General features: G+C 50.7%; 1 protein-coding gene across 1 annotated transcript; it reads right to left on the bottom strand.

Annotated features, from left to right (window-relative positions):
- Positions 1 to 45: 45 nt before the first annotated feature.
- Positions 46 to 27,419, bottom strand: LOC100901686 (voltage-dependent calcium channel type A subunit alpha-1). The gene is made up of 35 exons (XM_029111482.1): positions 27,337 to 27,419; positions 16,602 to 16,705; positions 16,192 to 16,433; positions 15,947 to 16,086; positions 15,760 to 15,860; positions 15,441 to 15,596; positions 15,121 to 15,321; positions 14,754 to 14,996; positions 14,562 to 14,621; positions 14,326 to 14,430; positions 13,532 to 13,549; positions 11,778 to 11,795; positions 10,998 to 11,061; positions 10,614 to 10,878; positions 10,215 to 10,505; positions 9,744 to 10,081; positions 9,539 to 9,576; positions 9,366 to 9,444; positions 8,892 to 9,188; positions 8,522 to 8,782; positions 8,231 to 8,375; positions 7,923 to 8,123; positions 7,662 to 7,826; positions 7,454 to 7,564; positions 7,248 to 7,331; positions 5,531 to 5,647; positions 5,352 to 5,417; positions 4,925 to 5,016; positions 3,655 to 3,805; positions 3,400 to 3,527; positions 2,995 to 3,302; positions 2,760 to 2,869; positions 1,460 to 1,535; positions 836 to 1,339; positions 46 to 626 (listed from the first exon to the last, which is right to left on the bottom strand). Exons 3-35 carry the CDS (start codon positions 16,414 to 16,416, stop codon positions 46 to 48), a joined length of 5,739 nt encoding a protein of 1,912 aa, XP_028967315.1. The 5' UTR covers positions 16,417 to 16,433; positions 16,602 to 16,705; positions 27,337 to 27,419.
- Between the last annotated feature and the right edge of the window lie 539 nt (positions 27,420 to 27,958).

Genomic DNA, 27,958 nt, shown 5'->3' with positions numbered 1-27,958 from the left:
GAACAACGCATCGGTCAATCAGACAGAAACGTCGGTGTTCGGAGGTCAGCACCACTCGTCGTCGGAGCCGTAATAGCCTTTGCGGCCGCCTGCTTCTCCGTAACAAGGCCGCACGGCTATGATGGTATCCCTTGGTTTTTGTAGCCCACTCCAGGAGCCTCCTCCAGAGGAAGGTCCCAGAGTGTCTGGTATATATCCTGGCTTGCACCCATTCGGTAGCTGCTGTCTAGGTATGTGACGCAGGTCCCCAAAGAATGGCGGCTGTGAGCTTGCTGATCGGTAGCTGGTATATGACTCATCATCATGTCTACTCCATGTGGTGACCATGTGGGACGCGGTAGAGCGCGTTGGTGATGCACTCACTTTAGGAAAGTTGATCGATCCAGCGTGGCGGTATTGCGCCAATGTGGGCGAAAGAGCCACAGATGGAAGCTGATAGTTGGTTAGAACGTTGCCTATCTTGGCCGACCTAAGCAATAGCAAGGTTGAAGGCTTATTGGGCGTAGGCGGCAACATGCGTCCACGACGCGTATGCACCGCTCTGCATCCACTCTGGGCAACCGGTAAGCTCTGGGCCGACGTCGCGGGGCTTGGAGACCGCGATCGTCTTTCCCTGTGAGCGGTGCCTGCAAGAGATGACACAAAGACGTCAGGCACGCTCAGGTTGGCCGACCCCTTTGGAAATCCCCCCTTTGAGGAATCAATTCCTCATTTTCTGACCTCGTTCAATTTTCCCTCCCTCTACCGTGATTCCCTACGACTCGGGCTTGGGTAACTCCAGAGAGCTCTGACGCTGATCCCCAATGATCTTCGGAACTCAGTAAGCCTAACTCACCATAGTACTCGCTATGGGTAGGGGTTCTATATTGTTGTTTCCTATGGTGACGTGTCGATGACGCTGTGTGTTGAGTAGGGCTACTAGGCGACGGGGATCTGGACCGCTGATGGTGCGCGGTCTCAGATCTGTACTCTGTAGGACTCGTTTGTCTACTGCTAGTAGCTTGGTAGTGGTGCCGTTGGCCATGACGATGTCGACTGGGGGATCTTTCGAACCGACGTGGTGACGAGAAGTACTCATCTCCGTGCAATTGGGCTCTAGCTCGTCCTCTCCGTGAGGTTTCATACTTGACCATGTCGACGACATCGCTAACTGCGTCCGCTAACCCCCTTCTAGGCGAGGGCGAAGGTGATCGTCCTCGGCAGTAAGAGGACCGACGTCCATCTGGGCGTCCATCTGGAGGCGACAACGAGCTACGGCGACGCGGCGACGGGGACCGGCCTCTCACACTGCGCTCCGGGTGGAGATGACTCGATGGGGCATGAGAGCCCGACTCCGATCCTGCACAACAGAGGAACGCCGAATTTCAGAGGGAGTCTTTCACATCGGACCTCATTGCAGACCGGAGAGAACTCGCGGTGAATAATAGGCACCCCGGGGATTATTAATATTTGAACCTACCGGATTGGAGCGCCTGAGTCTGAGCTATTTGGCTGGCCCGCTGCTGCGTTGCTGCCGCTACTTCCATTTGTTCCACCTGCGATAGTCGGACAGATTTGGATTAGATCGCATAACGAGAATCGGGAGGGTGTCAGCCCGAACAGCTTGAATACGGTCCTCATCGTGCACACATGGATTCGTTGTGGGACAACAAAGCATTTTTGTCGAAAGAGATGAATGCATGTTATTCGTAGTTCTGTCAGGAGCTATCTCGAATCATAGAACAATTATGACGCCGCAGCGATTTCTGAGATCTCTCGGGGCGTAGCCGATCTAAAGAACAATCGCAAGGACCCAGAGCTGACGCCAAAATATTTTTTCTGCCTTGCTCCTCCTCAAGATTCAGTCGGATAAGCCATCAAGAACCAACACAAGTACAATCAAAACGACGACATCGAAAGACATTGCAGCAAGTGACAGCATTCTTGTTATGCCAAACACACATATGCGTAAGTAGAGGATACGTTATTCCTTTGCTTGAATGTAGTCTCGTTGGATGGTTAGCTCGTCAGGTCATCCTCGTATCAGAATGTTTGGAGATAGGAAGTGAGAGATACAGAGACAGAAGTTGAGCTGTATGAGTGCATTGCTTGTCAAGAGGCCACAGCAAGATGACACGAGTACGATGAGTTCCACGGACTTCGGCAGTAATGAGTGCCCAATCGATCCATCGATCGATCGATTGGTTGGTTGGTTGATTCATCAACCGATCAACAAACCGCAAGGGTCACACAGGAAGAGGCAGACAGATTCGTCACGGACAAGGTAACCAGTAAAGAACAGACACGAGATATGTACCGTAGGAATAGTGTTTCATCGGAAGCTTCGGCACCTTATTGTACGCAGTCGCTCGAGCCTGGCCTATGATGGGAACGTTATGGGACAGCAGTTTGTCACAAGGGCCCGGCAACAAGTAGCTCGACTACTGCTCGAAACATTTAGAAATCGAAGGAGTTTCTGCAAATGACATGATTCGCTACAAAGAGAGTAAATAATCCGCGACATTCCGTCACATCTTCACGATCTTTTCGATGCGACATAGGCCACCATTGAATTGATGACTGCGTAAAAAAAAGTCCCGCGAAGCAGGCTCGCACAGTTCATTCTTGTTCCCTTCAAAAACGCTCTGGAATCATTTCTCATCGGTAGACCGGCACAAGGAGTCTAGCTGTGAATCCTCAGAGCGAAAAAAATCAACCCCAACCGCCATCAGAAATACGCCAGTAGGTATGCTCATGCCTTCCAACGACCGATATCTTACCGCGAATAATCCAGCCACCGATGATACTTGAAATCTGTGAGCTCGCCAATTCTCCAGAATCAGAAGGCCTCCATATATTTTACCTACTGTTAGTTTTCCTGTCCGCAGTTCTGGAAAACGTATAGGCTTGTGAAAACCTCGCGAAACAGGACAGCGGGTAAGAGCCTGTAGCGCTTCATGTCTTGAATGAGGACAACAAGCCCATGGGGAGCGTCATCCTTGATCGTGTTCTTACCTGAGTCTGGGGGGACTAATTTGTCAGTAACCTTGTCAGCTTGTAATGGCCAAAGCTTCTGAATGGTCACTCGGAGTTCTTTGTCGGCCTGATCCATTTCTTCCGCATTTCTCATCTTAATAACGAGGTTTTCCCGGATCAGCGCGAACAGTGTCGAGGTAAAGTTTACCCTGCCGTCCTCCGTTAAGGGCATATTCATTCTAATCAGTTTTTTATAAGCCAGCCTGTAGGGGCATTTGTTTCCAAAACCAAGGGGTGGCTCCATGTTTCTTAGCATGTCATACATCTCGTTATAATGGATGTACCCCCTGCAAGGTTGAATGATCCGTTCTAAGGTAAATCCTATGAAAGCAAGGAGAAGAAAAGAGCATGGCACTCATCCTCAGTCCTCAGGAGCTTACTCACGTGGCGTTTGGATCGTACTCGGCCCATACCCGAATGAACTCGTCAAGGTGATGGGCTCCGAGAATCGAGGAGTCTCTCGTCAGGTAGTCAAAATTATCCATGATGACGGCCACGAACAAATTGAGCATCTGAATCGGGTCGATCAGCAGCTTAGCAACGATACCGAATAATCACGCCACATGTTTATGATTTATGAGCATAGCAATTCATGGCTTGCAAGCCGGGCGGCCTGGCGATTCGGAAGTCGATACTTACCAAAAACGAACAGAAGAAGATGAAGGACACAAAGTAGGCGTAGGCGATATTCGATCCGCATTCATTGCTTGTCTTCTTGGTGAGCGGATCGCAGGGACGCCCTTTGATACAAGCCAACATGATGGCCTGCCACGCCTCTCCCGTTGCACATCTGGATCCAACAGCATTAATTTTAATTCGGGAGACTCCGAAACATTACGAAGAGGACAAAACAGCATCCTCATCATCGCTACCGAGGACGGAAACAATCGCAAGAACCTCTACAAGATCGTCGCCATGCACATCGATGCTACGGAGTCTAATATTTTGAGACGTTTCCCGAAGAAACGAAATCTACAATCTCTGCTACGAGAGTTTTCAGTGTTTAGCTTCTAAAGACCCATTCAGCTGCTGAGGGCGAGAGGATTCGATCCAGAGTGGTTCGAGAGATTCGTTTCTGACTTCGAGGGAGTCGTGCGAGTTACTTGGAGAAGTTCTTCATTGAAATTTATTCGACTCTGAGGCTCTGACTTGCCTGAATAATAGCATAAGTCCTTGAAAGAAGTTTTGGAAGTTATTGTGCCTTGTAATTTGGGTCTCGGGAGCAAGCTGGATGTTACCGAAAACCTACGAAAGATGCCGAAAGAGACCACGTTACCATCGGGCAAAGCTACACTACTCACTACAAAATTCCGTGGCTACTTTGTGGAGCTATTGATCGAATCAAGGGACGATTTCCCTTCATTCTTTAAGATAAATCTCCGGTTGGCTCGGTGTCTAAATTTACTCGCTGATATGTCCTCTCATAAGGAGAAGCTCCTACATCCCAAATGCTTCCGATATCTGTCCAATACTAGAACTCAAATATTCCCATATACCGCACTACTATGATACGACTTCTTCCGCAATGTGCTCGAAAAAATCTACAAATACACTAGGCGAGTCCGCGATTCCCGGCTGCCAGAAAAAGTTTGCCCTCTCTCTGTTGGTACTCTATGACCATCAGCTATCACAAAGTGAGCGTTTGTGTGTAGTTCCGGTTGTTCGTGTGTGCATCAAATGCATATATTGCCACGAGGCCAAAATTGTCAGTCGCTAAGGAACATGAGGCAGAGCGAAGAAGTCCGCGACAAGATCCAGCTACACAGGAGGCCGCGGGAATCGATAGCGAGAGGACGAGCATGGCCTTCGGTTGCGCAGTGTCCTAGGACCTAAAACCGTGAGGTGGCTCCCCTCGCATTATGCGGCCTTCCTGCTTCGTTTCCCAAGTGCCGGGCAGGAGCCGACTCACCGAAAGAGTAATATCAAAGCTTGGAAGAAGTTCTGAAAGTTGTTGTGACGATTGATGTCTGTGTCTGGGTCGAACCTCACATTACCGAAGACCTGTGAATCGCAGCTAATCTTGAACGAGATGTCGAGAAATTCGTACACCGTCCATGAAGCATCAGCTCGTAGCCAGAGGGCGCAGAACCTCTCGAGTTCCGAAATTCGACTCGAAACTGAGGTGCGTCTGTGTAGGTCTTTTGCATTTGCTATGTACCCTTCTTTTCAGGACCACTGAGTCGTTCTCTAATTCACTTCTAGGGACTCAGCTCTCTCTTTCAACAATGTTTTTCGGGAGCACAGAATAGTAGAAGGACAATAATTGGCGATTTACTATAAAACTTCCGAGACTCTTGATCGAATAGGAAATCGGCTTCATTGATATTTTCACTCACCTGCATGCCGATGATGGCATAAATGAAGAACAACATTGCGATGAGTAAACAGACGTAGGGTAGAGCCTGGAAACCAAGAGGTCGAATTAGAATCACATCGAAAGACACAATAGGCACCGACTGGGGGCGAGATGAACCTTTCTGATGAGAGTGCCCGAAAACTCCCGAAGGAGACTCACTTTGAAAGACTGAATGAAGGTCCACAACAAAATTCGAATTGTGTAGCCTTGTCTCAAAAGTTTGATGAGACGAGCGGCTCTGAACAAACGAAGGAATCCCACGTTGAAGAAATTTATCTGGAAAAATTGGAAATCCCATGAACCAGACGCGAATGTCGAGCACACTCCGATGTTGTCGAATCACAACGGGGCGCTGCTCCCTTGACTTAGTTCGTGAATTGCGTCGAACGCGAAATTCGCGATGCTCCTCCCTCGATGCCCGGCTCGGGAGGTTTCGTATTTCGTACAAGCTAAGTCTATCGATGAGCTGAATCGATGACTATACTTAAGTCTGTTATACATAAGGCCTGACTAAACAGCTGCGGGTACAGTTCGACTCGCTGATTCGATATCGGAAACGAAGTCGTCTCGACATCTATTCGAGTCTCTGCCGGCTATGCCGTTGCGATGTGCAACCACGATTGCGTTGCGGTAACAGGGATCAAGATCCGGAAGCTTCTCGAAATCCCAGTACGAGGGGCTAATCTTCCGCGTTCCACGTGGCTCGAATGCATTTTCGACTATGAATTACGTCGGGCAGAAACCCGACTTATGCCACTGACGCTGTCGCGGGGGTTCAAAGATTCCGGCATATTCCATCGCTCTAGCTGAAAAGTGCGTTCGCCGGCGATTGAGGTGCGCTGGCGCTGCTTGCTAGAAGCTAGTGAAATTTTTTGAACCCGAATTCTGTGCGAGCTCGGCTTGCAAATGCGAGAACCTTGCAAGCACTTAGCAGAGAAGAAAATGCACGCTCCGGTGCTTCGCTTTGGCGCGGCTTTCCGCGTAGAATCATCAGGAACTTGCAATACCCAATGTCGTGCACTTTCGAAGTCATTCGTCAGCTGCCGACCGCTCCCAGGGCTATAAGCCCCTACCGACAGGTGTCTCGCTCGCACACGACCTCGATTCGCTCATGCATGATTGCTTCCTGGAGTGTGCCTCTCGAAATTCCCGTCCTGACGGTGACGCGCGTACAAGTAAATCGAACAACCTTGCGGTGTAGTTTCTAACAGTCTACTTTCTGAGAAGTTCAGCTCGCTTGCAACTAGCTGCAGTGCCGTAGTTACCTTTGTTGAACCTTCGGCGTCCTCTTCTTGCTCGGGATGAGGCTGAGCATCCGCACTCTATCGCAGGATCGAGAAAAAGTTAGCCACAAACACATTGTCTTAACACAGTTGCGTGTCTGAGACAAAAAGCAAGGCAAGCAAGCATGAAGAACCCAAATACCGATATTCGCTTGTCATGGGGTTAAGAAAGTTTGCCCCAAGTTTCCTATAGTCAGCGACTCGGCGTCGAAGCTGTCGGCCGGCGCTGACTATAAACCGACCACGAAAGCGAATAACAGGCATCGTATGTGCGATCAGGATCCAAAGTAAATGGAACGCGGTGGAGAGGAAGTTTCGCGGCCCTTAGGTTTATAAGGACCCGCCACAAAACCGATTCTAATTATACACAGTAAACTAACTAACACCGATTCAGGGAACGATATAGGGACTTATACAGAATCATCCGAGTTGGGTTCGTCCCTTGAGGACGCTGGTTGTGTAATCATAGGGGATTTGGTTGGATTCGAGCCTTTAATGATCGACTAAAATTATATGATGAAAAGAAGTTGTAACTTATTCGGAACCGAAAGGGATTCTACTGAACACTTATACGACTGTTGACATCTACTTACGCCGTACTCCACGACAAGGACGTCGATTATTGATCCTATGACAGTGATCAAATCGAAGGTGTTCCAGGAATCCTTGAAAAAATTCTGAAAAGGGAGACAAGGGGTCTAGACGGGAAGCATGAAATCGAATCGAGATTGGCGATGGAATGGAGAATCACATAGAAAATCCCTTTGAAGGAATTCCAACCCTGAGGCGCTGGACTGACCTTGAAACCAAACGCGACCAGTTTTAGTATAGATTCGACCGTGAACAGGCCAGTGAAAGTAGCGTTGAGGTAATGAAGAACACGCGTAAGTTGTGGCGGTTGGTTATGGAACTGGAACGGAGGACAGAATTCGAGTTATGCCCGATTCATATTGTGTCGAGGAGAATCTCCCCTGGACACCCGCGGACTGCTCCCCGTCCGTACTTACTTTCATCATGAGTAAAACGGTATTGAGTACAATGAGCAGGAGAATGAAGTATTCGAACGGCGTTGAGGCAACAACTTTCCACACTTTGTATTTGAAGGTGGTTTTGTTCTTCGGCATGTAGCGTTGCAATGGTTTTGCGTGAATGGAAAAATCGATACACGATTTCTGCCAAGGCAAGGATTCCGATTAGTGATTGTTCCGACGAATGGGCGTCACCGACGCGACGCTGGGACGCGGTTGCTCTACGGCACAAGGACTGACCTGATTTTTATCAATTTCTCCTTCCTCAAGTTCCTTTTCACCTTGTTCTTGAAATGTGATGATGATCAACGCAACGAATATATTTACAAAGAAGAATGGGAATACGATGAAGAACACGATATAAAAGAGTGACATTTCAATTCGGTATCTAGGCACTGGGCCCTTGTCCTCGTCCGTCGAGTCCATCGAGTTTTGCAGTACCTGCGAGAAGAAAATGAGGCTGTCATCGAGAAGCAGATTGTCTTCGCTCAGCGACGATGCATGGCTCACTCTACGGTTTGGGATGTTCAATTTACTGCGGAACGTACCTGTGGCCAGCCTTCTCCGGTCTGAACGGTAAAAAGAGTTAACATGGCGGCCGATATGTCATCGTAATGGAAGTCTTGTCGTTTCCACAAGCGTTTCATTACTCTGGGCGGTTTCCGAGCATCCACAAACTCGAAGTATTCACCCCTGAAATTCAGCGGGATCGCGTTCTCAGCATCGCTTCTCCTCCGATGATCACTGATAATTCCCGATTTGGGGGACCATCTTGCCGTAGGATATCTCGGGATCTCGGATGGGTATGACCGAGTATTCGGAAGAGGAGCGATACTCACTGACAGTCTTGTTCGTACAGCATTGTGTGGTCCGTGCAGAAGAAAAACTTCCCATTGAACAATTGTACAGCAATGACGGCGAAGATGAATTGGAATAGAATATACACGATGAGAATGTTGAACACGTTCTTCAGTGACGTGACAACGCAGTCGAATACTGCTTTCAATTTGGGCACTCTTTTGATAGTTTTCAACGGACGCAAAACCCGAAGGACCCGAAGTGATTTGATGGTACTCAAATTTTGTCCGGTTGAACTCCCGCTGAAAATCGAGGCTGATTTAAGTCGACGAGCTCAACTGCTATCGGATCGATTTTCCCGTGTGAATCCTCGATCACGCCTGGTCTTGACCGACCGTCGGTCGTACTCACGCAAATGCGAATGCAATAAGAGCGCATATGACAACGACAGAGTCTAGGATGTTCCACAGGTCCCGACAGTACGAGCCTGGATGCAAGATCACTCCTTGGTCCACGACTTTGAGAATCATCTCCACAGTAAATACGCCGGTGAAGGCGTAATCGAAATAGTTGAGGATTTTATTCGAGGGCGAATCCTCTTCCACCGGGTCTTCGGCCGCTAGAGCTATGGAGCTCATAGAAATTGTTATCATGATGAACAGATCGAAGTAGGCCAGGTTCACCACGAAATGAGCAGCTCTTCGTATGCTGAAAAAAACATGTGCCCCCTTACTGCGAGACAGGTGCAGTCGGCACACTTCACCGTATCGCGCATTCTATAGCTCGTCTCGGGGTTCGAGTCAGCCGAGTCGTGTATTGTTCGAGAAGGACACTGCGGACTCGGCTGACTTTCGAAAGCGGCTCGAGTCGCTCTTGGCTACTCACGGGTTCGTTGGGGAGCATATGAACATCGACGAGTATGGCAGCATGGGCTTTGGGCCGGTTCCTTCTTCGTCTTCTTCATCTTCTGCAATTTCAGAAGTTGGTTCGTGTAAGTCTTCAATGTATCAATCCGGAAAGGCGGAAGATCACGGACGGAAATATTCTATGGGTTCAACGTTCAATTCTCAACCTACCATTTTTCGCATCTTGGTCACTGAAATTGTGGAATTCTTGGAAATTATTCCCTTCCATTTGACAAACTCTCCCGTTTCATTTTCGAGAAGCAACCGGAGGAAATCATCGTTTCAAGTTCGTAATGGATTCCGACCGACGAATTGACTATCAAACTCTCTCCTATGAATGTCGCCATCTTAAACTCACCCGTCTTTCCCTTGTGCAGTGTTGGAACCCTGAGACGGGGAGGGCGGACAGATGTTGACCTGAGGCCCATTCTGCCTCTGAAGGTCGGCCATCTCCTTTTCAAGTTCCTCTTTTGCCCGTCTCTGTTCCTCAGCTGCGTCCTCTTCTTCGGCAGCGGTGAGTTCTTGTGCATTTGCCAAGTTATCGACAGCGATGGCCAAGAACACGTTCAGTAGGGTATAATTGCCGAACATCACGAGGATTATGAAATACAGCGAGTAGATCATTCCGCCGTTAATTCCACCTTGACTCTGGATCCCTCTGTACATCACTTCATTCCAGTCTTCACCGGTTAGGATCTGGAAGAGCACTCAATGAAGTCAAAGTATCGCGACATTCACTACATGAATGAGGTCTGGGCGAATGGTCTATAGCGACAAGACCAGACGTCGAGTCCGGAACACGAAATTCTGTCGAGATCCAAGAACTTACTTGAAACACGGTGAGCAAAGCGATCGCGAAGGTATTAAAGTTGGCTGGCGGGGTACCGTCGGCGAAGTTGAAAACTCCGCCGAACAGTTGCATTCCGAGCAAGGCGAATATCAGGATGAACAAGAACAGCAGAAACAACAAGGAGAGGATGGACCGCATCGAATTCATCAATGAAATAACGAGATTCCGAAGTGACGACCAGTATTTTGTAAATTTGAAAATTCTCAACAGGCGCAATGCCCTCAAAACCGAAAAACCGAATGATCCCTCTTTGAAGGATGACCAGATGACCTGCGGAGGGAGGTTTCATGTTTGACTGAACATTCACACAGGGAGAAGCCGACGATCCGATCCTCAGTCATGATGAGGGCTCACGATATTCATGAAAAGTCAACTCACTTCGAAAATGCTGCCCGCGATGACCACACAATCGAATCGATTGAAGGACGATGCGAAGTATATGTGAGGTCCGAGGGCGTACACTTTGACCAGCATTTCCGATATGAATAGTCCGAGAAAAACGTATTCGGCGTATTGGAGGAAGGTCTCAAGCCACTCCGGTTGTCTATGGTGTTCTACGGCCACGCAGGCGGTGTTCAGGAACACGAGGACGATGACCGTCCAGTAGAAAAGCTGCGTTTTCACTACCCGGCGTATCATAAATCTGGAACGAAGAATTTCCATTCTCGGATTGATGATCGAGCGCGAGCTCGCAACGATGATCCTTCTCGGGCGAACAGAGGCGAACCCGCGATCCGTGTGCGTCTAAAACTGACAACTTACCTGAAGCGCTTTTCGGCGCGTCCAAAGGCTCCCTTGCTTTTTGAGTTTGTTTTCAGGAAGGATCCTTGAAAGGGGAAACATTGTTAATACAGAGCCTTCCGCAAGAGATTGCTTAGTCCAGCTGTGATATACAAGCGGTGCAATCGATCGAATTCGATCAAGACTGGCATTTAATCGAGGGTTTTTTTTTCATTTGATCTTCGATCTCTCCATATTCGAAGCCGGTAGGGTCAATAATCCTTCTACGGTAGGTGGTAGGAAACAGTCCATCATAGTACGAGCTTCGTGAGAACACTAGGGAAAATTCAGTGCAGTGCAACATGCCGGCCTTTTATGCAGAAGCCAGGTGGGTATCAAGTGCTAGCAAGAACAATCATCAACAATCAGTCAGTATGGTCGAACGATCTATCACCCAGCCTAGCAATCTATTGGGCGATCAACCTCTCAACGAGGAAACTAGGACCACTTCATCGAGGACGGAGCTCCATTCGGCTCGCTAAATGCAATCATTCTTGAGAGGCCAACTATTCCACGGAGCGGAGGACGCACCCCCTGGCTCCAAAACTACGCGCATTCTCTCCTAACTGCGGATACTTCGCTTTGCATCGGAATCTCCCTCCAATCATTGTCCCCAACCCATGGACATCGTCACCATCACTCCGATGTCAGTCAATCAGTCAGTCAGTGATTGTGCCAATCGACCAGTCGATCAATCAATCCATCCATCGATCAGTCATTCAGGCCGTCAACCATTCTGCCAGTCATTCAATCTTCAGTCACCTTTCCGAGAAGTTTGGTCTGCACCACGATAATCGTCAGTTCACCCGTTGGGTGGCAGTTGGAGACGACGCGCGTCGGGTCGCCACAGTGTACACACAGAAGGACACACGGGACGACACGCGGGTTGAAGAGCCAACGGTAGGAGGAGAGCACGCGGGAAGAAGGGTAAGAAGAACACTTCATTTGATGTTTGCTCCGGGTCGAATGTTTCTTCGTTTCGTATTTTCGAAGCATCTTCCGAAAATCGTGATCTAAGCCGCATCGATCAGCAGGATTCCCAACGTGGTGAGCTATCTACCCGTTCAATGACGTGAACATTACGGCAGGCGAGCATGCATGCGCCCCATTGAGCAGCCCGATTCGCTATCACCACGTCTCTTCAGATGAGACCGCTCCCCGAATCTCATTTGAGATCTTCGTTCCGATTCCCCAGACCATTTATAGCAGCCTCGACAGTGAAGCGACATCAACAAGAGCGACCCATCGACTCCAAATCGAGTGCGAAAACCCAGGTTCAATTCAATTAAGGGGAAGCGCGACATCCATCGGGAGAACTCGTTGCTCTTCGGCACTTGGCGTCAAGAGGACGAGAGAAGAACTTCGCTTACAAAGTTCAGGATTGCTTGACGTGAGACAATCGCGATCGATCTGGAGCTCAGTGGAGTGTCGGCTGTGCATGCAGAACGAAAAGGAAGATTCGATGTGGGCCGCGGACTCGTTTCTTTTTCGCATTAGATTTTCTGCTCCGGAATGAAGAGGGGAAATTTTCTCCGTCCGACGGCTGCTCATTCATCGTTCCGCGAGGACCCCCACAGGCAATCGAACGCTTAGTAGAACTCAATGAGCGCTAAAATGCACTAAATGACACGTAGCGATGCTCGGTAGCATTCGGAAGGACTCCGATGACAAAAATACAAATGACGCTCAAAGGACTTCGATAGCTCGGACCAACAGCCTTGGCTGGAGTGCTACTGGGTGCCTGTTAAGCTCAAAAGACGACCTCAAGATGCCTGAGGCCGACTCATTCGTCTAAAGAGCTTGGGATGAGCTGGACGTCGAAGACAAGTTTCATTGTGAGAGGATGTACGCATAGCGTGATCCGCGTTCTCTGTTGAATTCATGGATCAGAAACGCGGAGGGAAAATACGCAGGTTTCTCGAGAGCCCTCGGAGTCCACCGACTCGGAATACTGGCTGTCGAATCATATCACTGCGATTTGCCTTCGATCGCACCTCTCCCCGCTGTTCTGTTTCGATGCTCCGAATGCAAGATAAGGAGAACAGGTTGGCTCACAGACTCCAAGAGCGGGGGGACAGCATGGGATTCGTAATCGTAGAGCAGGAAAATTTGAATCAAGGGTGAAGAGTTGGCAGGAGAGAAGCGAAACACGGATTGTCTCAAGGGAAGTCAGAAGCCGAGGAGGAGTCCGGCTTAAAGTTCTATGGAACGGCGAGGGTAAAATAGAGATTCGGGTTGTATCAAGTTAACTGTGTATTAGTGAAAAGAACACGAACAGCGGAATGCAAGTACAGAGGCGAAAAGATCAATGAGAGACGAGCATACATCAGTCGAGCAGATTTCCGTGGGAAAGAGTTTTCACAGTACAGATCGATGCGGCAAGGCAACGATAATTGCAAGGGACAGGAAAATGCTGGGCGAACAGGTACGGGCTCATGGGTGGCAGGAGGGGAAGAGGAGGGACGGGGTCGAGAAAAACGTGAACCAGGAGAAACAGGCCGAGAAACGTTGTTTACCTTCTCCGGTCTCAGATTCTAAAGGTGTCAGGCCGTCCAGCAGAATCGGCGAATTCGCAGAGTAGAGTGGCGGCATAATTGTTAGCAATGGGTTCGTAATAATTATTGTATGCGCTAAGTCTAAGATTCGTTTCGTTCCTTGTCAAGAGGAGGGGAGAGGGGTCGGTGAGAGAAAGGGAATGAATTATCGATCGAACTATCGAGGTTCCGCATGTAAAGCTCGTTGGAATGATCGATCGCATTGAGCCATTGAGCTCGGATTGGAGCGCTCGATTTGTCGATCATTCATCCTTTTACTCAATATCGGGGGAGGGGGAATCGCAGTGGGAAATTCGTGGTGTTTGTGCACTCCGGCTGCGTGTAATGACTGAGTGTTCACTTCGGATCCTTGTTCCACCATCTTCCGAGGTCTGATGGGCTTTCGCTCGTAGACCGCCATTCTTCGGAACAGGGGAATTAGGCTCTGGGCTTCCTCAGGGGACTCGCGCTCCTTTCGAGGAGAAGATGGTGCCCACTCTCAATATTCAAGAAAATCATGTCGAGTCGGGATGAGATATACGAGCTGAGAGAGGAGCCCTTCCCGTGAGATATCAACTCAGTCACAGTGTAGCATGGCGGTCTCTCAGGCATTTAAACTCGAATCCGAAGTGAAACTACTGCGGCAAAGCGCTTCTGATGGTGATGTTCGTATCAGTACTTTGTATACGACTTGCGTTCGACGAATCAGAAATGGGTGAGTATATACATGGATCGTTTATAAGTAGGGCGAAAATCCGCTCGGAAACGCATCGTACCTTCATCTTCAGCGTCTTCGTCGTCTTCTTCCTCTTCTTCTTCGTCGGTTGACTTGCCTCTCATATTTTTCATTTTGTCACGCTTAGCGGCGTATCGGCGGCGGGCTGCAAAGAGCACGACGTCAAATCTCTCCGGCTCGGCGACAGAGTCAGATGTCACTCGTGACGTGAATTTAGGAAAAAAAATAGAAAAAAAAGGGGGAACGGGTCGAAGAAAGCGCGTCGATCGAACAAACCTTCAAGGATGTACATTCTCTCTTCTTCAGTCGTACGTTTTTCTGCGAGGATAACTTCCTCTGCAAGAAAAATATAGCTTTTCATCACGGCGCCGCCAAACCGAGCTCAGAGCTCCGGGGACGGGTAAAGCGATCAGAGCTCCGGCTATACGGCACTCTTCGAATCGTGTATGAAACGAGCGGAATACCTACCGGCTTTACAAATCCATTCAACGTAACCGTCAAGCTCCCTCTCCAGCTGCTGCTGGCGTCGAATCCGGAGGAAGGCTTGACGATTCTCAACTTTTTCTCTCTCTTTCGCAAATTCTCCAGAAAGTACACCAAGAACCAGATTGAGCATGAAAAAGGACCCAATGATAATGAGTGGCACGAAGTAGATCCAGTTGAAGGCGTTGCCCATGGCATCATTTGTCCAATAGAGCATTTGTGTCCACCCTGGAATGCGAGTTTTGCTCTCAGATTCAAGACCGCGATTCCCTCGAAACATCCCCGAGAGAACGGAATAGTTCCTGGGTGAATGCGATTGCGGCGCATTGAAGAATCGATTGACAGTACGCACCCTCCATGGTTATACATTGAAATACAGTTAACATAGCGAAGAATATGTTGTCGAAGGACGTAATTCCAAAGTTAGGGCCATTCCAGCCCTCTTTACAAAATGAGGTACTGTTGTCACACTTAAAGGCTCCGTTTGGTACATTTGCCGCAATTACGTAAGGATAACAGGGTGTTTCTTGTTCGCCTTCGGGGACGATGTCCACTGCAAAGAACACCCGAGTCAGGTTCCGAATCTGCATATGCGTGCGATCACGTGCCCTCGGGACCGGGACCCGAGGGCGAAAGAGACTCCGAAGATGAAGAGCGATGTCGAGAACTCACTTGGATCTTCCAAACTGTAACAACTTTTGTGAAGGATACCACTGTAGAACTCCAGACCGATGATGGCGAAGATCACGATTGCAAACAACACAAGCAATCCGATCTGGAGCAATGGTGCCATAGCCTTTATGATGGACGATAAGACGACTTGAAGACCTGTCGAGCAGAAAATTAACGTCGGAAAAGACAATTTCCAGGAGCCCGGCCGTCTCGAGTCCTCTCAGGGCAGGATTCACCGAACACATCGGATGGCCATGCATTCCTTCATTTCATCCTACTCTAACCATCTATTTCATCACCCCCGCGCACAAATACTTACTCGGTATCCCCGATACTAGTTTCAATGGCCGAAGAACCCTGATGGCTCGTAGTGTTCGTAAATCTAAGTCCATGTTGTCCGGTATTATAACCGTCACAATCCTGGAATAAGTGAGAGCATCGAAGTGGGAGTGTTGAACGAGGGAATTGCTGCTCGATTCGGGAGCTTATTCCAAATTTACGCCTACCCCGATGCAACAACGACAAAATCCATCATATTCCAGACACTTCTTAGGTACGATCCGCTGTGCAGTATAAGTCCCAAGGCTAGAATCTTTAATGACGCTTCAACACAGAAAATTGCTAAAAAGTATGGTTCTGTTTCTTCCTGCAAGCGCGAATACGAGAAATTAGAAATTCGGTCGTCGGCTGCTCATCGACCCGGTATCGTCTTGAAGATGACGAGAAGAGTGAATGATATCGAATGACTCACTAGTCGCTGAGCAAGTGGCGTTCGGTCTCCCTTAGGCAGATGTTCTTCGAGAGCTAGAACTACACAATTGGCAATAATGGTGATAAGAACCATAAATTCGAAAGGTGGCCATTCGATCAAGAACCGGGTGCATCTTCGTAGCGGGTTGTCCTCCGACAAAAGCCAAAGTGCCGAAGGTCCCTTCTCACCCGGATCCCGACTCTGTCCTTTCTTTTTCTTCGCCATGTCTAACTGACCCACACCTGAAATCGAATACACGTAGTCTGAGAGCCTAGAGCCTAGCTTCCGATGGAGAAGGAGGCCCTCAATGACGGGCGATACCCGTTCGATGAATAGCATAACGTTCTCGGAGCGAAACTACCACGCTATCGAGCTCTAGGACGCAGTGCGTGTGCTTGTCAGCCACCTACCCGTTACTCCAGGGCTGTGAATAGATGAGTCTGATGGCCGAGAGGCGTATCGGTTCCGTCTTTCCCCTCCGGAGTTCGATGCTTCGGCGGAAAGAGCCGAAAGTCTGAAAACGAAATCAAGATACGCTTACTGACTGGTAGTGTACCTCTCCGTGGAGACTTCCACTATTCGATGACCGAAACCGCGGAGCGCGGGGTAGAATTCCGAATCAATCGCTGCAATGAATTTACGGCGTTGAATCGGCCGAAACCGTGAAGAGGCACGGGAGGTCCACAGGGGGCGAGGTGTATGAGTTGGAACGAATCCGAGCTTGCGAATCCACCCTCCTTATTCGATGCAGATTGATTTCAGCATTATTCACTCGACTAATAGCAAAATCAGTAAACGATATCTCCGATCCTGATCGATCAGTCCTGCGAAGTCGCCACCACTGCGAAGTCGCGATGAATCGGATGATCCGCTCCGGAAGGAGCGCATTACAGATGGCCCGCGCATAATTCGGAGAGAACTCTCTTCTTCGTCATCCCAGGAACTCGTAAGGCACCGCGAAGGGAAGAAGTCCGCTCCGAACGTTCGAATGGAAAATTATCTTCTGACTGCAACGGCACCGGCGCTGCGCAAAGCGAGGATGGCGAGCGGGACGAACGAGTCAAACCCTACCCTTGGCCCGTTGGGGCGTGGGTACCCGAAGACCCGCTTGTACCTTCTCAGTTTGCCAATGCACATTTTCGCAGTCGGAGCCTGAGCACCGACCGAACGAAAGAGTCGTATCGACGCTGTCGCTCCTGTCATCGTTGTTTGAATTGACACGATGACGGAGGCTGTGGTCATGACGTCAAACGGTGGCCCGTCCCGCAGAAGCTTGGAAAGTTTTGGGGACGATGCGTTTGTTCCGTCCCCGTACGAACGTGTGTGTGAGTGTGGATCCTCTGGCGGGCCATTTGTTCATCCCACCGTCGCAGTAGGTGCCTGATTGTCGAGCCGCGGTCAGCCCGCCGCTTCCTCCGGACCGAGGCTGCCGCTCTTGCCGAAGGAAGCCGTGGTCCTCGGACTGTGCTCTCTCGCATTTGCCTGCCGAGCCGGGCGGCGGTGTAGGAGAGCGAATCCATACCCTACCGCCGCCGCCAACAGCCAAGCGACTCCATTAACCCACTTTTCCCGCAGCTTGTTCTTGCTCACTGATCCTGTTCGGCTGCGCTGCTCCTGGCAGCGGCGGCGGAAGGTCCCGCCGCGGCCCCGTCTGGATAGCTCTCGGACGAGGAAGGCTTGGACAGACGGGCGGATGCGCGAGCGGACTGGCAGGCAGGCAGCCCACCAGGCGTCCGACCAGGGGTTGACCGGGACCGCACACAGCGAGGGTGAGTCGGGCCTTCCCTAGTCCGCGGAAGTTCCCTCAGAATCCATCGCCGCCCACAAACGCCCGAATAGTTCGGACGAACGCGGAAGGCTTTTAGTCAACTTTTCGTGGGGGAAGAAGACGACAGATGGTTTCGGTAGGAGGAGCACCGAGAGAGACAAGGAGAAGAGAACAAGAGCTGCGGCAATACGCCCGTTCTCTTCAAGGTCACCCTCTCGAAACCCCAGTGGAATCGCCGATGGAATTGAACTCTGATTCCGGCTGAAAGTGCCGAGAACGAGGAAGTTCTACCGCTCGATCAAGCTGATAGGTGCTAGGGCAGAAATACACCTCCATTGTCGAGCTCTCGACTGGAATTGCGTCGAGAAATCTACTCCGATACCCCAACACGTTATCAAGCGGTGGTTGGTCCGGATTGTGGGTTCGGCGTGCGAATGGTCCTTTGATGGCTCGGATGTTGAGCTCTATTGAGCGCTCAGTGAATCGCTAACAGAACGGTGGGGTGGTGGTCGGGTGGGTGGGTGTATGATTGCGTAGAACGGTGAGAGGATGGGTGGGTGGTTGTACGGGTGATTGCTAGGCATGAGAAGATCGTCTGAGCAGACCATCGAGACATCACGGAGAAAGGAAGGAAACGAGTCGGGGAGCAAGAGATAATAAGCCCCTCACAGCGGAGGACAAATAGCTTTCCGATGGCTAGGGGCGAATGTAGGTCAGCGTGCTGCTGAAGGCCGGAGCGCGCTTACGGAAAGTAGGGCGGTGGCCTTCGCTGATGCTGCCCTGGCCGCCACCGCCGCTAGAGTCGACGCTTCCCTCGGCACCGTTCACTTCGCTGACTTTTCCCAAGGCACGAAAATAACTGACTGAGAACTCGGCCAACTTTCGAAAGACACGTCACATATTGCACGACTCGATTCCTGCAAGGCGCAGTGGACACCTCGGCGAGGAAATATTCGTTTCCCGTGACTTTCTCCAAACGACCGAGCTCCCCGCATCAGAACGGCGTCTGGGGAGGTCCAAATCTTTGCGGGGAACGATGAATAGCACTGATGCACAACAAATGGGATATTTTGATCTCCCCTTCCCAAGTCCTCTCCAGGAAAACCTCAGTCTATCTAGTTGAGAGAGCGTTTCACCCACGATAACGAGAGGAAGTGATTTCCACGGGGAGCCATCGACGATGCGACTCCTCTCCTGCGAGTACCGAAAACTACTGCATTTGATTTTACTCACGTTCAACAACGTTTCGTTGTATATGGAGTGTGGTCGCCAGCATGCGGCGGTGATCGGGTACGTCGTTGATTCAGAATATGTGCTTTCGTCCGGGGGGACAAAGTAGGACAGGCGATGGGAGAAAGTTGTTGATTTATTCTCCGTCGTATTTTTCGTCGTCGAATGGCTTGTACCGTCCGCGAGCTCCAGCGGACGGTCCGAGTTTTCGATTTTAAGTTCAGTTCAGTTGTCCGTGCTAGCGCTGTAGCGGTCTTCTTGCCGATGAGTCGAATGTGAGCTTGCCATACTGTGCAGTTCCGGCGTCAACCTGCCTGAGAAAACGGTCGGCGACGATAGCATTGTCTTCGCTAGATGTTGGTGGTTGCTTGTTGAAAATGGTTCGACTTTGACTTATTTCTCCTCCGACGCGGCTCCGTCGTCGTTTCCTTCTTCTCGTCAACGTTGTGAATGCGTTTGAGGTCTTGTCCTCGCTAAGATTCGCATTTGCGCTAGATCGCGCTTCAACGCTTCTCTCCTACCGGAACAGCCGCGATGAGTCTTCCTATTAGCAGTAGGCATAGGCTTCCAGGTCGTGATCATAGGTGATCAATGAGATTCTCATGTTTTCGATGTTGAATGAACGATGTGTTTCGGACGAACCGTCGTTCTACGCAGATTTCATTACCTGCCTAAGTCAGTATTTCTCTCTCTCTCTTCCTTCGAAAATTCGCTCGTCTCCGTCTCGGAGAACGCTTTCCTGACTGTGAGGAGCAGTCGGATCCTCGCTTACTCTTCTAATTCCGGCGGTTCCCAGTTCCAAAATGGGTCGGATCCGGGTTCGCTGTGCTGCCGTGTCGTTGTCGACGTGGTCCGTCTAGATTCCTCATCCGTTTCCTTATAGCTAGAGAACTTTGCTCAAGACGGGTTTTTGTTCGACTCTTCTGCTATCTTCGGTGGCAGCCTAACGAATCGACGCCGAGTGCGCCGACCTTGGTCTAAATGAACTCCGAACCTCCTTTTTTCGGGAAGCTTCAGCTCGATTTCGGAAAGTGATTTTCCACGATGCTTCAGAAAGTTCCGTTAACACTCTGGACAATTAGCTCTGACCCGACTTCGAATTGCTCCAATTCGACGTAAAATTGTTTCAATCCGACTCCGGGCAGAGATTTTCTTCGTTGACTTGAAGCTCACGATCCGAGCTCGAATCAACCACTCCTTGAGGAGTTGTTTCGCATCGCGTGCATCGTGAACAATCAGGATGCGATGGGAAGTTCGATGAGCTCCAATGCTTCTTCCTAGTGGGAACTTGTCACAGATGAGGCCGTGGCGATTGATTGAGCGGTCCAGATCCACTCGCTGAGGACTGCTGGCTGGCTGGTTGGGTGGCTGGCTATATCGGCAAAGGCTATTTTACGCGTCTATGGCTTCATTAATCGGCCGTGTGGTCGCCGGCAGACATTGCGAGACTTTTTTTCCGTAACTTTCCGAGTGTGTGCTGGGTATTTGAAGCCTTCTCCTGTTTCGTTGCACATATTCTGCACCCACAGAAAGTATACTTGTTTCGATTGTGTTCACTTAAGAAAAACTCTCTTGAACGTTGCGCTTGACAACTTCGTTGAAAAACAGGAGCTCAATTCACAGGTGGAGGCGATCGAGGCTGCGAGCGAGCAATTGTTCCACGGTGGGTTCGCTTGTATGTGACTTTTCCTCTTTTGCCGTCTTCCTCTCCTTCAGTCGGATCCTTGCTCCCCCGCTAACTCGCGTCGTAGGATCCAGCGCCGCTTCTTGTATTCAATTTCTGCTCCCTGGTTCGTTTTTTGGTGCGTGGGCGGAGGCGTTCCTTCAGTATCGTCTGTCTCCCCGGGTTCTCCGCTCAGCCCGCGATGTGTGCAACGTTCGTTTCTTATTCTCACGGTACGTTGCTGTTGCTAGATTCTTCAATCGGTAAGTTCGACAAACACAACGCCGGCAGCACACTCGCGCAGATATTCACACAAACACGCACACAGTTTAACAACAGTTCCGGATGTAACACTGATTGCATTCATCAACGGTAGAAAAAACCTCGAGGTCAAATAACCATCCGACCGATAAAAACGAGCAGAGCACAACAAGTTACGTAACGAATGAGACTTTTCGAGTTGCTATCGATGATGCTCCTTCTCCGATATCGATGGGTCGGACAACGATTCTGATGATAACGATGATGAGGAGATGCGCGATGAAACGATTGGGTGATTGGTTGCTCCTCAGCCCGACTGATTGAGAGATCGTTCGTCCGTAGTTCCCTGTGACTGTGTCACGTAACAATTAATCTCAACAGATGCTCCATTTCGAATTTCGTTCACTCGCGCCGAGGATGAGGGGCACCTCTAAAAATGACTGGTAGGGTAGATTGGAGGCAGGAACTCCGAGAGGTGGGACGGTGAACTGGAAAAGTGTGATGATCGATGAATGATGACTGTTGAGTTTCTGCGTGGGCGCCGTGATCGATGTACGGGACGGCGGCATGGCCGAGGAGCTGCGGCCAACTTGGAACAGGAGATACGACTCCGATTCGGGAATGAATAAATGACTTGATTTGTGTCCCCACGAATCGCTTCTACTCGTTTCGTCTTTGCTCGTTTCTAGAGAACGACTCTAGTGGAACAGGGACCGGTCAAAGCAACGGGTTGCCGAGCATCAACTGGTCGATGCAGTGACGTTGCAAATTTGGTCGCCTCCTTCTATTTCTTCCCTGCTGCAGCTTTCTCGTCGATTCTTTCCTTCTTCGGGAAGTCGTTGCGCGAATGGAACAAATTCCAAGAATGCTGTACTCGTTGAATGCGGTCTCACTGACTATGAACAACGTAAGAAACGACGTTCGTTAACAGAAAAACGCACGAACAAACAACACTTTCTCACGAAGCGGTGTGGTCAATGGGGCCGAGACGATTCCTCTCGATTCCGACGAGGGTTGCTTCATGGATGGAAGCGCAACGGGTCAACAAAAACTCAACGCTGCAGATTCCAGTCGGAATAACCCACAGCACTCCATGGCGAAACTGTACAGAGACACACCCTCAACGATGCGATACTGACTGCCGGATGTATTGCTGCTAATGAACCACTGCGGTATTTTCTTTTAGTCTCTTCCTGCTATCGCCTTTGCTTCGACCAGCTCCTTTGCGTTCTTATCCCGGAGACTGGAAAATTATTGCTTCTTCTATGGGGGGCTACGATGAGTATGATGGGGGGTTGGGCGCACGCGCTCTCGCATTCATTCACTCAAAGTCGTCCGAGGGTGTTTCTGACGTGCAATGGTCCGCTTTGTCGTTGGGTCGTTCGTTCGAGCGTAAGGAGTAGGTGGGATTCCGTCGGGGCGTTGGTTCGCGTCGCTTTGCGCGGTACGTCCCTCTCTAACTCCCGAACGACGTCGGCGACGACGACGACGACAACCACGGCGACCGCAACGGTGACGACGATGACTACGTCGATGATAGCGACGGAGCGCGGGCTCTGAGTCCAACAAACTAAAAATCTAACCCGGCGCCATCCGAGCCCCGGATCCTTCTCAGATGATTATTGCCAGGCGATGTGATTACGCCATCGTTGCGAGGGTCCAGTCATTTAGGGTCAGTCAGTCACACGAAGCATCACACTGCAGTGGTCTCTCGTTAAGGGGTCTCCGCGCAGCCGCAGGGCCACAGGACCCACTTGGTTAGTGTGCACAGAAATCGTCGATTTTCCTAAGGGGTCCACAACTTGCTGAACAGTGTTTGGGAACAACCAAGAGCTTTTTTGTTTCGGCGCTCGCCTGCTCGGTAACTTCGGTTGCTCGCTCGCCTGCCTGCCTGCCTTCCTTCCTGCCTGCCGCCAACCAGCCAACAGCGACCTCAGCTAGTATCCACTGCGCTGCGCTCTATGCGGCAGTGACTTTACTCCGAGAGCGCCCAGGCTCCGCCAGAGAGACGCCACGTGCCCACTGGGGGGCGCCGTTCGCCGTTTTCTTCATGCGGTCGCAATTTACGTACGCCAGGGGGCAGCAGCAGTGTTTGGTCGGTTCTTGGAATCGGAGCGGATGGACGGACCACGAATGAATGTATGGCGGGCCAGACGGTCGGTCGGTCGGTCAGACGTACGTACGGCTCAGACGATCGTACATTTGGGCGTACGGGTATCACAGGACTTTGTTTTGCCTGAGGCTGGCCCTTCGTAGGCCGAAGGCCACTCAGCCGGATAGAACCAACGACGATTTTCCAGATCACTCAAAGCGGGAAGTACCTACGTACAGATCCGGCAGAGCTTCAAAGTTCATACTTCTGATACGTGATGAATGTACTATTATATCGAGGTAATCTCGATGTTCCTGTGAGCGGGGGCGCTCGGGGCTCCAATATATCGGATTTTTCCTTCCGTTTCCTCGCCACGACTCAGTCCGTTCTGGGGTCTCGCGTGGTGATTGAGTTCGGTGATCCGGAAAATGTCCACTGTCTCCGATTCTCTTTTGACGAAGCTCCGGAGTCGAGTCGGTGTTTGAAGATTTTCGACAACTCGAACTTTCCCTGATGCATCGTGATCAGCGGATTCGGTAGCCCCGGTCTTCCATATCGTGAAGAACTCCGGAGCAGACAGGAGAGAAGGCCGCCTATGATTTTCAGAATTACAGTAAAATCTCGTTATGAAGACCCCCATTACAGCGAATTTCTCCGTACAACGAACAAGGAATTTCTCCTCCTTTGGCCAGCTCGCCATAGGAATGGTGTTGAGCGGCATTCTATACAGCGAAAACTTGGTACAACGAACCAGTTTCGTCGATCCCTTCGTGTTCGTAGTAACGAGCTCTTATTGTAATACGAGGCCTACTGAAAAACTTCCCAGATCGGTTCCGAGGCTTGAATTCTCGGAACATGACTCAGTAGGAGAGGGACCGGGGGTTGCCATGATAGCAGCTCGGGCAGCGGTCATACGAAATCACTCCGCGTTTTTCTCCTATTCTCTCCCTCAGAGTTCTTATTCGAGAATCCTCAGCTGGTGCTCGAATTCCACTGAATGATCCCATTCCTCGAGCGGGTTTCGCCTTTCACTTCTCAGACACGCTATTTCATCATATTCAAGCGTCAGCTCCGCCTGCTTTCGGAGCGCATCGGTTGAATCTGGCTCGTGACATCAGCCGCTGAGCGGAGTTGTCCCGGGAGCCACGCTTTCCCAGAAACAAACGCCAGAGGCATTGCCCCTGGGATGCTGAACGCGCGACCCGCATGGAGCCATCAGCGCCTTTTCTCCGGTCTGCCGCAGCATCTCGATTCACTCAACGGTTCCCGGGAATTCGTCGGGACTTTTTTCCCGGCAGGTCCATGCATTCGATATGAGCGTCGTCGAACATAAATTCAGGCCGTTCCGAGCAAGAAATCGCTTCCGAGTCGAGCCAAGACGCTACGGGTCCCTCATACTCAGAGATAGTATCCGATCAAATAATTCCGGAGCCGAGCTCCAAGCGCTTATCCGTTTCTCGCGTGCTCAACTTGCACGGTCAGCGATTGGGATACAGGTTCTCTCGAGGACGATCTTGGGGGGATGTTCGACGGGCCCCCTGCGACGATCTTCTGGGCTTCCACGGGGTTTTCCCCATGGCATCTGCATCGACCAGTGGTCCTCAAACTTTTTTCCCGCTGAGCCCCCGCAGGGGCTATAATTAATCCAATGCATGCTCTTTTACCTCCGCAAAACCATCGATTCCCACCGGAGAGGGTGCAGAGGATGCTTCGAAACCCGAAACAGAAGTTGAACTCGGGAGGAATTGAATAATTCCGGCAGGCCATCAGAGGGCTCACGGAGCCCTGCGGGTTCCGCGGAGCCCAGTTTGAGAAGCATTGGCTTAGACGAAGTGATGGTGTCCGTGAAATCAATTATTGAAATGTCCGGAATCTAACTGGTGCAGATCATGGAAACGACGTGGAATCGGAGATCAGCGTTTGTTTGCTGAGCTAATCTCTTCTACCGGGCGTCAGAGAAGAGATCCTCGAGGGATAACTCCGCTGATGTCGAGCCCTCCGGAATCGCTCAGGACAACTTGAGCGATTCGAAGCTCCCAGACTTCCGCGGCGGACCCGCGTCCTTCTCAATTGCCACAAAAGGAATCGGAGTAGAATGGATGTGTGATGGATGTTGTATCTGGCCCGATTCATCTTCATTCGAAGTGCCAGCGCAGAGAAGCCTCTGAGACAAATACGATTCCCCTGCTCGGCGCGAAGCCAATACTCGGACGAAGTCGAGTCTCGATGGCTGTATCTCGAACTCGCGGGAAACGTCGCCTGATCACCCGAGAAGGAACGAAGGGCGCCCGGAAATCAGAGATTCAGATCCGATGCTAATTACGTGCTCATTCCAACGTCGACCGGATCTTTCCAGGATGTCTATCCGCGATCTCGAATCGGTTGATTCCCTGTCCAGACCTCAATCAACTCGAGGGTCCAGCAACGATTTCGCTCGAGACTTGACTGCCGAAAAGTTTCGAAGAGTTCGAAAGTGTATTTTCTCTGATTCACGTGAAATGAAGAAATCATACACGAAGGGTGCGGATCTGACTCATGCTCAGATTTTCCACCGTGATCCCTCAGGAACGAGCTAGCCTTAAAGCGGAATTTTCCCACTATGACTCTCCCCTGCGCCCTGTGCCGTCGCTTGAGACGGAGCGGGTGCGGCGGATGCTCCGGCCGGCGAACGACCACGGAGGAAGTCCGACTTCCCATTTGGGGGTGGCCGGCTCTCGGCCATGGGTGACAACAGCAAAGTACACCAAGGAAGAAACAGCGACCCGTATGGGACGGGAAAGTCTCTCCGATGAGTTCTTCCTTGTAAGCGAGGAAGTCTGGAACAACCCTCCGTATGCTTCGACGAGTGTTGCACCTTTCGAACGTACTAGAGGGGAGGGTCGCGAGTGCGAGGGGTGCTCCTCTCCCAGTAGTTGTGACAGTGAGCCTTCGGTTGAAACACTTTGAACCCTCTCTTGTAGGTATATTCTCCATCCACTTGCACTAAGCCAAAGCTATCGATAGCCGAGCTTCGCGACAAGTATGTGCGTTCTTACCCGGGAGATATGGGGAAGTCTCTCAAGTGTGGTCGGATCGGGGGCATAACGTGCTCGAATCGTTTTTGTTTACTGAGCAGAGTCGACATCGCGTCGATGGGAGATCTCGAAGTCCTGAGACGTTTTGCGAAATGGAATCGTGGAGAGTTATATTTCGGAGGAGCATTTCGGCCCCGAAGCTTCATTTCCGCGCACAATCTCTAATTTCGGGATTCTCAAAAGAAGGGAAATCGATCGATCGGTCACCGCTCTGTGAGGCAAGACGTTCACGCACGGAATCCCTTGATACCGGACCGATGGAAAAGGATCAGCTTTCAAGAAAAACAACAGGTTCAGAGAACCGATCGGGGTCGACTTCTCCGATTCAGCGGAGCTTAAATCGTACGGCCACGGTAATTACGATGTCAACGTAGTATGTGGTCGGTCTCATGATGTGGTGGGTCTCACGATTTCGTCAGGTCCCCCAGACAGTACAAGATACACATACAATATACTTCCGATACATTTATAGGTCGTCGTCGGTTGCACCGTTTACCAGGCTGTACCCGCGCTCTACTTATGGACGTGAGCCCGACCGTAAGCCTGGGCGTAGCGACCTTCAAGGTGGTCATCATCGTTTTCGGGTCAGCCAAGCGAGCGGTTCTATTTGCAGAGAGTGGACTTGTCGTCGAATATGTCGAAAGAGCAGCGCGTGACCGAGATACGTGCGCCGTAAACGTCTCAGCTGAACGTTTCGAGGTTCTCCGTCGTGTCCCCTCGGAGTTCTGACGATCCTGCGGCGCGGATCGAGGGCACTTCTTATGTCATTCATCTAAGCGAAGAATTGGGACTCCGATATATTTATTTCATTCGTGAGTCCAACGCATTTCGTCCACGGTGGAAAATACGGGGAATTATTCGTTGTCAAATCTATTTTTCCTCACGGCCGGGACGGCCGCGGCCTACATGTCCATGTGTTCCCTTACTCCACGGAGGCAAACTTCACGAGAAATGATGGCACGACATGGCAAACCAGCGTCGCACGTCATGCCTAGACCGCAAGCTTAGGAACAAGTGAGGCTAGGGGAAACGTAGAAAACGTATTATGAATACTCACGCGACGTCCTCGAGATGGAATCCTTTGAGTTTAGAGTGAAGCAGGGCGCATGCTTTATGGTCGAGGGTGTTGACAGCCCTCCTGCGACCTGCAGTCACCCGCGGTGGGAGACCAGGCAACGAAAGACGCCCCGGAGCCGACGCGATTCCTGCATCGGAACCTCGACGCGCGTCCGCTGACGTCTCGTCCATGGGCGAGCCCAGAGCTTCGTCTGACATGTTGGAGCGATGGACGGTCCGACGGTGTTCTCGAGACTGTTCTAAACTGTTTTCAACAACTGAATAAGCCCGCGTCGGTCTTCTTTCCTACTTCTCGCATTTCGGAGCTCGTCCGGCATTCCGCCTCCGATTTTCGTTTGCGCTCCCGAGGCGGTCGTCGCTTGCCATTAGACGGGCGGTCGCGTTTCTCGTAATCTACACGGAGCTCGCTGATGCTTGTGGTGACGGACGTTCCGGTTCTCTCTCTTCCCAATGGTGCGGGGCAACGCCAAGAGAAAAACTCTACCGCTACAATGATCCGAGTTCAAAGTCTCAGTTGTCACATGTTGACGTCGGGAATTCGAGCGGCACATTTTACCGAGAACCAGTGTAGCTTCGTGGCTCCGTCACCGACAGCACAGTGA

The sequence above is a fragment of the Galendromus occidentalis genome, unplaced genomic scaffold (genome assembly GCF_000255335.2).
Source record: "Galendromus occidentalis unplaced genomic scaffold, Mocc_1.1 scf7180000077442, whole genome shotgun sequence".
NCBI lineage: Eukaryota > Metazoa > Arthropoda > Arachnida > Mesostigmata > Phytoseiidae > Galendromus > Galendromus occidentalis.
The sequence above is the reverse complement of the archived record's forward strand: the minus strand, read 5'-3'. Positions and strand labels throughout refer to the sequence as shown.